The 12,699-nt window shown below is 33.4% G+C and overlaps 1 protein-coding gene across 2 annotated transcripts in view; it reads right to left on the bottom strand.

Annotated features, from left to right (window-relative positions):
• The window catches only part of LOC121374135 (phosphatidylinositol-glycan-specific phospholipase D-like), a 41,415-nt gene extending 29,831 nt beyond the window's left edge, over positions 1 to 11,584 (bottom strand). For both annotated transcript variants that reach the window (XR_005958190.1, XM_041501089.1), the window contains exons 1-8: positions 11,433 to 11,584; positions 9,261 to 9,316; positions 7,194 to 7,272; positions 6,255 to 6,352; positions 5,059 to 5,169; positions 3,825 to 3,873; positions 2,857 to 2,917; positions 643 to 750 (exon numbers count right to left, since the gene is read on the bottom strand). Coding sequence is in view for 1 of the 2 variants with exons in the window: in XM_041501089.1 (XP_041357023.1) it covers positions 643 to 750; positions 2,857 to 2,917; positions 3,825 to 3,873; positions 5,059 to 5,169; positions 6,255 to 6,352; positions 7,194 to 7,272; positions 9,261 to 9,316; positions 11,433 to 11,529 (659 nt within the window). In the remaining variant the exon portion in view is untranslated. The remainder of the gene's footprint in view (positions 1 to 642; positions 751 to 2,856; positions 2,918 to 3,824; positions 3,874 to 5,058; positions 5,170 to 6,254; positions 6,353 to 7,193; positions 7,273 to 9,260; positions 9,317 to 11,432) is intronic.
• Positions 11,585 to 12,699: the final 1,115 nt, after the last annotated feature.

Raw genomic sequence — 12,699 nt, 5'->3', positions numbered from 1 at the left:
GTTAACGAATATGTTACAGGTATGATTCAATTCTAATTATGTGAAATTTTTGCAATGTGATGGATGAACAGTTTGTTTTGGACCAACTACTGATGATACTGTATCCACTGGAGAAGGTGCTGTCTGATTAATGAAGTCCTGACTTCTTCAAAGGCTAAACAAGATTTTCCTATGATGTTCAGAATATAGACAAATTATTTTATTTATTTGTATCACAGTGACCTAGTAATTGTATATGACACACCACCATCCCAAGTTGTTCTAACATGTGAGGTCTGATGGTCCTGTATGCATCTGTATGCAATATATGGTCTGGACAAGGATTTACTGTGTGCAGTAAACCACGAAAAGTAAGTCACAGTGACCTAGTAATAGTATGTGACACACCACCATCCCAAGTTGTTCCTACATGTGAGGTTTAATGGTCCTGTATGCATCTGTATGCAAGATAGGGTTCAGACAAGAAAAAGTTAACAGACGCCATACCATAACACGACCTATCATAGACGGGCGTATAAAAATCACAGCAATAAACAGTTTCCTGTTCATTTATTTAATTTGTATGAACAGATCTGGCATGCCTTGAAAGATGAAGAAGTTATAATAAAATGTTTCTAAAAATATACCAGTGAGATAACCTACCTTTCAAGGAACATGATTGTAGTACATTCTTTGATGATACTGACCGGTATCTTCTCTGAACCATACATCTCCAAATATATCTTGTAAAGATCATCCACCGGAATATACCTGATCAAAAATAAAATACTCAGACATCAATAGGAGTATCTGTCTTAAAAAATACAAATTAAAAAAATATTTACCCCCACCCCCCCTTCACAAAATTCACACAGACCCATTAGACACAAAATAATACCTCTCCCCAACCTCATTATGTTTTTTAGGAATACTTTTAACATTTATATACTGCACAACAAAAGAAACATACTTATTTTAATTGTTGTAGTTTTTTTCATGATAAATTTAAGTTGGTACATGTAAATATCCTGTTAAAATGGGCCTAAAATGTTCACATGACAAGATTCAACAATTTTTAAACCGGCCTCGTTGGTGTAGTGGTTATGCCATCAGACTTCTGGCTGGTAGGTACTGGGTTCGTATCCCACCTGAGGCAATGGGGATTTTTCATGCCAGTACCGACTCCAACCCAGAGTGAGTACACCGCCAGGCTTACCGTATTTGACCGGAAATAAGCCCAGGGGCCCAAGACAACTCATTGTAAGCTTAGCATGGGGTGGGCTTATTCCCAGACAAGGGGCCAGTTTTGTTGAAAAAAACCAACAAAAAAACCCAAATAATTAAAATAAATAATAATTAAATGAACTAGGAAGAAAACAAAAAACGTCCAGTAGCACATCTATTAATTAGTGTTCTATTTGTTATTAATAAATAATAATTGTTTATTAATTAAATTGTTTTTTTTACTAGTATCTAATTATCAGAAACACACCTTCTATGTTACAATTACTTACCAGTGCTGTTTATTTACATCCAAAATTTAATGCTGAGAAGACTAAATTTAATGCTGAGAAGACTTAAAACAACAAACTCAATAGCGTATACACACGTTTCTGACAGGCAGCCAGCTTACACTACAAAGAATTGTCAATCTAGGCCATTGTTCTTAGCCAATCAGAATAAGGTATTTGCCTAATTAGCATTAACTGCGGACCCAGTGTGGTGGTAAAAATAGACATTGGTTTTTAGTTCAGACTTGGGTTTGGGTACTTCAAAGAAATGCTGCAGGCATGAAATTGAAAACAATGTTACACACTGTTACTGTTAGACTACTAAATCTCACTGGTGGTAAAATATTGTTACATTTGTGTTTAATTATCTGCAGGAGGTATGACCTTTTAAATGAACTTTGAGCAAACTTGCAGTTTTGTGTTATTTATAAGGTGACGAAGTTGGGGGTGGGCTTATTTACGAATGAGGGCCTAATTTCTTAAATGCTATCAAAACGGAGGGGGGCTTATTCAAAGACATGGGCTAATTTCCGGTCAAATACGGTAATAGTTAGATGTAAGGACACATACACAGAGTTTTACCCACTTCACGGGTGCGATTATGGGTGTGTCTCTTGAGTGTATGATCCCACATGGGGGATGATTACCTGGCATGTACTGCAGGTTCCATGTACCCTGGGTTCGGGTGATACCGAGATAGCTCAACTGACAGTAAGTGTGGAGCACGGACCTGTCAAGTAGTGCCATACCGAAATGGAAATACTGCCGCTTCACCATTCATCTCATCATCATCTATGTTTGTAATGTCCAAAAATTTATTTTAAAATGTCTTTGTCTCTGTGTTAAATGTTTGTTGCGGGGTTTTTTGTTGTTTTTATTAAAGAAAAAAAAAAGAAATTAACTGACACAAATAATGAGATTCAAAATGAGTAATTTTAAATACCTTAAAGAAAACTAATTATTTGTTTTTCTTTTGTTGTTCAGTATATTTGGGGGGAAAGAAGGAATGTTTAATGACACACCTCAACAGTTTGGTCGACTGCTGGTAATAGGTGTTTAACATAAAGCAATATGTAGCTAATTATGAATTAGTTAATTAATTTAATAATTTGTTCTTCGATTCATCTGATCCATCCATTCATTGGCCCACACATTCATTTGACTAATTCAGTGTATACCCTTTTTGTAGCATTTATAAATTTGAATCACCCCTTAAGTTTATTCCTATTCTTACATCAAACATAATAGGGTTTTTTAAATTGTCCCAAATTTATATATTCCTGTCCCACTCGATTTCTGTTTATCTTTGACATTATTTAAAAGTTTGGCACTTGTGACATAAATAATGTCTTTACTTTGAACTTACCATTCAGATATTTCACCCACAAAACTCATGTTGAGGTTGAATAAATTCAAAACATCACCTCCTGTAAAGTAAAACAAAATTACACTATTCAACATCCATCAAAAATGAAAGGTTTAAGTGTAGTGTTCGGTCATATTGTTAAAGATTCATTCATTCATTCATTCATTCATCCATTCATTTACTCGATCACCCACTCATTCATTCTTTCAGTAATTCATCCATTCAAACATTTATTCCATCCAGCCATCCAAATACCAACACCATCCACCCAAAGTCCATCCATCAACTGAAGTGTAGTTTTATTAACTAGAGGAAGAAGAGGTTTCTGCTGTGCATAGTAAACCAGTTTTATTATTTAAACGCTCACTATGTTAACCTTAATGTTAATTAAAATGTTATCATTAACAGGTCTCTGAAAATTTAACATTTGCCTCACCCATTTATTGGTTATGCAGAAATAAATTCAAAAAACCCATTTCCTTTTTGCCTAACCCGTTATATCCAAGTAAATGGTGCTCCAAATTCTGCACGAACAAAAAATAGGTTATACAAAATTAAATTTACACGAGCAACGTGCTAATGAAACAATTGTTCTCGCAATTATTAGAGGCCTGATTAAACAACTCCTGGAATTAAGAAAATGACCATGGCAAACAACATACTATGGGGACTGAATTGAATATAGTGTACAGCAAAAAAAGTGCGAAGATTTAAAAGCTTTGCAGCAATCTCCATGGGATTGGGAAATTGCAAGAACTGTTAATTGTTGTTTGGATTTTTTAAAACACATACACTCACACATACACACGAAAATATGCATACCCAGTAGAGTGTCACTTTAACAGTTGCTAAATACAGGTAACCCCAACAAAATAAATTCACATCTTAAATATACAGGTAGGAGGAAAAGGCAGATTGATGAATGAATGCATGGGTCATTAGCTATGAATATTTGAATATGAGCTTACCAAAGTCCCCTACAGTATGAGCTTTCGCAAATGCACCATGGAAGTTGATCTACAAAACATATTAAATGAGCCTACAATTAAAATATTACTTAAAGCTAAAATTGCCTCTTTTTGTTTTTTTACTCAAAACATATAACAAATAATGGCAACAATATATAAAATACACCCAAATAAAAAATTCAAATGCTGGTCAATCAAACTGAACACAAATATTTGTGTAAGCCAACCAATTAAAAAAAAACAAGCTATCTACAATAGTCTTATGCAACTTCTTAAAGGATTGATATCATGTATTTTCAGTGATATATATATCACACTGAAAAGGCCTGGACCCATATTCACAAAAAGGTGTAAATTTACGTCTACGACTAGCACTTACGTGTGCCGTAGATTTACGTTTACGTGCAAGAAGCACCTTATTCTCAAAGATGGTCGTAAATGTAAACGTAACTTAGTTGGACGTAAATCTACGATTTAACATTCTCACTGGAGTAATTAATAAAAACACATTAGAAACGATGGCTACCGGGTAAATAACAAATGCACAAAACGCAATTTTGTTTGTCGTCTGCTAACAATAACATTGCGAACAGTGAACCATGGCATTTTGGTATTGGTGGGGATCCGCGTTTTGGTACGAACTTGAGGACATTTCTTAAAAAGGAAAAGATAACTCAGGAGAAATTGGCCAAGTCGAAAACATCCGTTCGATCACGAACAAAAATATGTTCAATCCGTGGGCATTCGCTATAGCAAACTGCTTCATTTATTGGAAATGCTGCTAGTTTTCGTAAATAATAGTAAATAACGGCGATCGTGCTTGATTTATTATATGTACACAACTTACGTGCAGCGTTAGTTGCAACCTGAGGCACTCTTATATTTACGTCCAACTTTACACGTAACTTACGTTTTCGTTGTTTCGTGAATAGCTCTTCAGTCGTAGATTTACATTTACGTGTAAAACTAGGCTTACTATATTTTGTGAATATGGGTCCTGTTTATTTGGATTACTACAGTGTGTTAAATTTACAGTCACCCCAGGAGATGGAAACAACATCGGGCAAGTCAAAACCTTATTGTGACCAAAATTTTTCGCATTTGTTAGGCCTATAGCGTATTATTTTGTTATATTCAAAATGTAGGCTTAATGTTTGTAAAACAACCAAGAATTGATTATTTCTGACACCTTTCTACTAGTTGACTGAACTAAAAAACATAATCTGACACTTACATTGGCCATTGTTTGGAGAAATCCCTGCTGAATACCGAGGTTGTGCCACAAGATGTCTGCCACCTGGTGTGACACGACGCCAAGCATGAAGACCACCAGCTTTTCTGTAGCCTGTGAAAAACCATAAACAACAATAAATACACAAATCAGTTATATAAATTATAATCACTCTTCTCAATTCTATAGTATCTCTTACAAACAGAACTATTTTGCTGTGAATATGATTTGAAACCTCTCAAAACCAAACCCTCTGTAAACCGGTATTCCCTGAAAACCGGACATTTTACAGTCCCTTTTAAAAAATCAGTATAGAAGTTAACCTCTCTAAACCAGATCCCTCTTAAAACCGGACATTTTACAGAGTCCCTTTTAAAAAATTAGTATATAACTTAACCTCTCTAAACCAGATCCCTCTTAAAACCGGACATTTTTCTTTGTTCTAAGGGTGTCCAGTTTAGAAGGGTTTCATTGTACATAGGTTTTTTTCAAATTATGCTATTGATTCAAACAATAAGAAATAAACATTAGTTGAAAATGTTTAATTGAATAAAAATAATTTTAAAAAATGTTGCAATCCTCTCGTCTCCAGCAACAGATGTAATATATAGTAATTTAATATAATATCTACTTCCCACTGTATTACAGAGCATAAATAAACTACAATACAACTGACAGGAAACTAATCACATGTATACAATTGTTATTTGTGTGTACGTGTGTGTATTTTTATGTTGCTTTTTAATGTTATTACTTTCTTGCTGTCCTGTTTTACTTCATATCTCTCTCTCTCTCTCTCTCTCTCTCTCTCTCTCTCTCTCTCTCTCTCTCTCTCTCTCTCTCTCTCTCTCTCTCTCTCTCTCTATGCAAGAATGTACAATCAATTTGAACATATTTAATTTAACAATACTCTTTATGTATTGTATGTACTTAATATTATTTATGTTCAACATTATTTGTAAGATAGTGATTCAGCGCCCCGTCCCTGACATTATCATAATTTCCGGGCCAATTAAAAAATAAAATATAAAAAAATATAAAATTAATAAAATAAACATGGACAACAAGAAATATTTTATTACGGGAGGTTTAGTAGACAATAGAGGAATAGCAAATCTCATAAATACGATTTGGGTGGGTTAATTATTTTAGGCAATTAAGGCATATTGAACTATATAATTAATTTAATTCATACTTACTTTATCCCAGGGTAGCGGGTAATATTTTTGGATGTGATTGATTGTGGCATTAATATATGGAGACCAGTGTGTATCTTCTGATACACTGTGATAAATACCTGAAACAAAAAAAATAAAAATAAATGAAATGTAAATGAAATATCAAGAATGAATTAACAACCCAGCACAAAAATACACATCGGCTATTGGGTGTCAAACAAAGGTAAGTACATGAAATTGAATAGAAATGAAATATAAAAAAACAAATTATGGACTTCAGCAATATAGTGACAGCAACCATTGCATATTCTACAATATAGTGGACATTTGCTGCAACAACTCCTACCAGGGGGGTACTCTCAATGATTAGCAGGAAGATCCTTCTCTGACAGAAAATACTATGCATATCATGGCTAGAATGGAATATTTGGTCCAATGGATTTGTTTTGTTTACAGTTATTGTAAAACGTAGCTTTCTGACACTGAAAGATTGACAGAAATGTTTTATTTAACGACACACTCAACATATTTTATTTCTGGTTATATGGTTTCAGACAAATGGTTAAGGATCACACAGACATTGAGAGAGGAAACCCGCTGTCGCCACTTCATGTGCTATTCTTTTTTGATTAGCAGCAAGGGATCTTTTATATGCACCATCTCACAGCCTTTGATATACCAGTCGTGGTGCACTGGCTGGAACAAGAAATAGCCCAATGGGCCCACCAACGGGGATCGATCCCAGATCGACCGCACACTGAGTGAATGCTTTACCACTGGTCTACGTCCCACCCGCTGAAAGATTGAAGACGGTGAATAATTTTTTTTTTTTAATGCAAATAACAATAATCAAACAAGTCAGAGTCAAATTTATTAATACATTTCATTAGTAATCTAATACTGTAAGTTTTTGCAATTAATTTGACAAAAAGAGAAAGCATTCGAGGAAAATAAACTTGCCTTTGGCACAAATACTGTCATAGTAAGAGTCTGGATACGATGATCCTGCTTGGAATGCATCCTGATGCTTCCAGGCTAGCTACAATCAAAAATAAAATATACAACAGCAGCAGCTGAATGTACTGCAAAAATCTGAACATTTACATTTATGTATTTGTTAAAAAAAGAAGAAGCATGAACGGCACATGAAACGGTCTTTATAAATTATATGGAAATGTATGGTGTTAAAGTCTTAAATGAATGTAACTATAATACTATAACAGTTGACAGGATATTCATTATCTCTGAAAGTAGGATTGTTTGAAAAACAATTGGCAGCTAATATCTACTGAACACAAAAAGTAGATGATTGTACATGTTAGCAGCAGCAGAACACTACAAGAGTAACCCCTCCCCCCCATTAAATTGAAGGAAGGGACAATCAAGGCATTTGACCTGGTATGCATATTTAACGATATATAATGCACATTATTGCTTAATATCAACAAGTATAATCGTATAGTTAATTAATAAAACGTTTAAATGTAATGGCTATTATATATAACAGGCGCAGCCATTTTGTACCATCCCAGTGAATACACCCTCTGGCGAGCTGGTGGTTACGTAATACCTAACGTGTCACGTCAGGAATTAGTCTTTGAACTGAAGAAACAAAACATACCTGATTTTTGCTGATGCATTGCAATATTCTGTAATAATAGTCATCACAGTAAGCCAGCAACAATTATATATTACTTTTAATACAAAATAAACCACCACTGTCAAAGTGTTGAAATAACTGTATTATGGTTTGTACATAAATTAACCCATGTACTGAAATAATAATTGGAGTGTTTTTTTAGTTAATTGGTCTTTTTTTTCCATGGCCTGTACCTGTGGTTCCTGATTGGCAGGTGTATATTTAGACCGTCCCCAGACACTGTGTCTAGACACACTAAAAAGACGTGCCTCTTTTATTAAGATCACAAGGTATTGTGTGTTAACCGCACGGACATCCCTCTATCAGCCATCTTGCTTTATTACTGTAAGTAATTCTGTAATACCCTTGATTAAGTAGAGTTTCCCATCTAAAATCACAAAACTGACCAATTACGTAGTCCCAAAGAAAAGAAAATTATCACTTGGGTGAATGGTCATTTTTGCTCGAACGTAGCATACCAATAGGCTTAATAATATGCATTTTTTCTTTGTATTTTTTAAAAAAGGAAAAATACTATAACTCCATTTCGTTCTATTGATGCAAACTGAAATATATTTAGTTAAATAGTTTATTATACTATCAAGTCATTTATGTTGTTTTACAAGTCAGGTTGATGAAAGCGAAGCGCCTTGTCGTAAATTAGAGTGTTTGTTTACACTGTGCATAGAGCAGATGGACTGAGCCGACGTCACTTCACCCCAAGCTCTACCACTGGACGTCACAAAAACGAAACAAAATGGCTGCCCCTAGTTAGCATGAATAATCATGTTTTTTTATTAACTCTAAAATTACGCGTTTTTCATTTGTTAAAGTGTCAGTATGTGTTGGTGGTCCGGGTATGCATCTTTCCAACACATAAATCTCTTGTTTGAGTTTACTCTACCTTTAACATTTAGAATTGTGTTACAATTAGCGATCTCTGAAACAGAATAAAATGTGCCCTGATTAAGTCAGAACTCAGTAACATTTTATTATCATTATTGCTACATAAAAATGATATGTTTTTCTTAACAAAACAATATCTAACAAAATATGATTTTAAAACAAATGGAGTAGGGACAATTTTTAAAAATTAATTATAGCTTGGTACAAGAAAGATTGGTCTTATCAAAGATATGATACCCATTTAAAAACAAAAGCTGAAATAATATTTTTAAAAGCTGAACCTTTACAACATAATTAAATAAAAGTTGTGGGTTTTTTCAACATTCCAGATCTGGTCAGATCCAGTCTGCTTTGTATAAATTATTGTATGCAGAAAAAGTTGAATTCATAAAAAAAACTAGAAAAAAAATCACATCCTTGTTTCACATCTTTAAAATATGTTTCCACAATAAAATAAAAGCTTTGGAAATCTCCAACCATACCTTTTGATAATCATATACAGTAGATACATTTTTGAAATGCTCAAGGGCTCTGTGACCTGAAATTTAGAAGGAAAACAAAAATCAGATTTCTTCATCAGACTACATATTATATGTCTATTTATAGCCTAAAAAAGAAAGAAATGTTCATAACATACCAGACATGAAAGTTAAAGTTTGTTGTTTACTGACACCACTAGAGCAAATCATTGTATTAATCATCACCCATTTGGTGTTAAACATTTGGTAATTTTGACAAATAGTCTTAGAAAGGAAACCCGCTACATTTTCTATTAGTAGCAAAAGATGCACCATCCGAGACAGGATAGCACATACCATGGCTTTTGATAAACCAATCGTGGCACACTGGCTGGAATGAGTATTAGCCTAATGGGCCCACTGACAGGGATTGTTCCTAGATCGCCCACACATGGGACTACATCCTGCTCCTACCAGTCCTGAAATACCGGATAAATAAAATAGAAAAATACAAATGGATGAGATCGATCAATCGTACAACACATTAGGGCTGTACTAAACTAAACACCAGACATCACAGAACTAATGCAAACCCTACTCACTAAGTGGTATTCATTGTTAAACTCTAAAATAATGGCTGTGTCTGATAACTAGTGTCAGTATTTAATTAAATATATGATTTTTGTTTTATTATTAAATACAAAAATCAGGTTGAATATATATTGAAACTCTACTAAACCAGACATCCTTGGGCTAAGTAAAAAGTCTGGTTTTAAGAGGTTCTCTTCTGCACAGATATTTAAAAAGGGACCATGATAAACATCCAGTTTTGAGGGAATTCCGGTTTACAGAGGGTCTGATTTTGAGAGGTTTCACTGTATATAGATAACAGTACATGTATGTAGCAGTCCAAAAGCCTTTATTTAGTATTTACTTCATAACTAATTTAAATACTCAAATATCATCTATATAACTAATTTAAATGCTCAAATAAGGTTTTAACAAATTTATTATGAAATATATTAAGATCGACAACTTTCACTTTTCGCACCCTACAACATATCTTACCCTAATTTCACTTCAAATCAATATTTCATAAATAGTACAATTTGTTTAAATACAAACAAAAAAATTTAAATAGCAATTTGGTAATGGAATTTTTCCAGTGTTCTAAAAATGGAAATGTCATGCACTCAGTTTATTTTTATTGTAAGCTCGAGATATAAAGTGATGACCGTATTCAAAATTAAAATTAGCATACTTTGTTACAATGATTTTGCCACATTAAAAAAAAAAAAAAAGAGGTCTAACTTTGACCTGTCAAAGTTTTATATTGAGCAGAACATGACGTTTATGTTGGTATGTTTTTTATTTTTCATAATTAAAGGGACATTCCTGAGTTCGCTGCATTGTAAGATGTTTCCAAAAAATAAAATATTTCTACGATTAAACTTACATATTAAATATATTTTCTTGTTTAGAATATCAGTATCTTCAATGTGTTTCTCGTCATCTTAATATTTATAAGAAGCCCAAACTGGATTTTGTCTTCAAATAATTTCATACGTACGAAAAAATATATTTTAGGAAATAAAATGAAATTTAACCTAGTACAAATAGTAGAATGATCAGAAACACGTCTAATACACAGCCACTAATATTTTATGCAGAAAAATATATTTGATATGTAATTACAATCGTTAAAAAGTCTCTGTTAGTCTATAACATCTAAAACATTGCAGTAAACTCAGGAATGTCCCTTTAATAGACAAAATATATTATGTGTCAGTTTTAGAAGATGAAAAAAAAAAAGTACCATTGGTCAAATATATTAAAAATGACTGTTAAATATGTAATATTTACTACATGTAAGAAGTCAAAACATGGGTGCGAAAAGTGACTTTTGTCATTTTTAACTTCTGTTCACATTTGACCACATTTGACTTTTCACTGTGCCCAGCCAATAAACAAAATCACTTCATTTATTACTCACCCCATCCTAATACATAATTTTGTTTTAGGATTACTCAGATCAGTTTAAACAGCATATATTGCAGTAAAAAAAAAGTCAACAATATAACTTTCAATGACAAGCAGATTCATTCATACAGCTACGAAAACACCTAGAATTCTGGTGGGAGACTAAAAAAAATCTTTGGTGATATGGTGTATTTTGGGGGTCTTGAGAAAACTTACTTATTTCAATATGAGTGATCGCTCCACATGCGCTGACATTTATAGTGACACAAGAAGCAAAACATATAACACTTAAAATAGTATTAAATTGAAACATATTTAAAATGTAGGTTAAAAAAATATTTATAAATAAACTTCGATCTGTCACAAGATGTGTAAACTGGTTCCCTTTCCAAAACAACCAATAACATTATTTTCGTAGCATGAACTCCAGCACCAGTTTAGTTATTTGTCCACAAAATAAGTATACAGATTCGTGCCAAAGGTTTTGCTTCTATATATAAGTATGTGTTCCATCCACGTATGTTTGATACCAAGTGTTGTATGAGGGAAAAAATAAAATAAAATACCTGCCATATTTTACACTTCGCGTGTACTAAATAAAATAATATATGTATATACAATAGCTTTAGTGTAATACATGTAGCGGAAATGGGTACTGAATCATTTTGGAGGGGTAGGCTACATTTTGGAGTTTGCGGAGATTGAGGAAACTTAATTTCACTCGAGCTATTCCTCCCGCCCCTTATCTCTGTAAGGAAGGAAATGTTTTATTTAACGACGCACTCAACACATTTTATTTACGGTTATATGGCGTCGGACATATTGTTAATTACCATACATATTGAGAGAAAACACGTTGTCGCCACTTTTTAGTTAGCAGTAAGGGCCTTTATATGCATCATCCCACAGACAGGATAACACATACCACGGTCTTTGATATACCAGCCATGGTGCACTGGCTGGAGCGAGAAATAGTCCAATGGGCCCACCGACGGCGATCGATCCCAGACCGACCGCGCATCAAGCGAAACGCCACTGGGCTACGTCCCGAACAAGATTATATACAGCCAGAGTGCACTCTATGTAACAATTATTAATTATCAATTGTGGACAACTAAATAGTAGTCAAGTTTATTATATATAACATTTAGTGAAAGATCTTAAAATATCAGTGAAATAAAAGTGTTATCAGTCACTCAGTGACGATAACACATTTTAGAGTGAAAATTTCACTATTTCACTCTAAAATGTGAAATTTTAGAGTGAAATAGTGAAATTTTAGAGTGAAATTTTCAATCTAAAATGTGTTATCGTCACAGTAGAAAGTGTTATCTTCACTGTAAGAAAGCCGGAAATATTTTGCTGCTGGCTTTTTAAAAATAAAGGTAAATTTCCAAAAGTTATAAAATAAACAGAAAATATCATGGGTTTTTTTGGGTCAAATATGATTTATATCTCATCTCGTGAAGTTTGTAATCATATC

The sequence above is a fragment of the Gigantopelta aegis genome, chromosome 6 (genome assembly GCF_016097555.1).
Source record: "Gigantopelta aegis isolate Gae_Host chromosome 6, Gae_host_genome, whole genome shotgun sequence".
NCBI classification, from domain to species: Eukaryota; Metazoa; Mollusca; class Gastropoda; order Neomphalida; family Peltospiridae; genus Gigantopelta; species Gigantopelta aegis.
The sequence above is the reverse complement of the archived record's forward strand: the minus strand, read 5'-3'. Positions and strand labels throughout refer to the sequence as shown.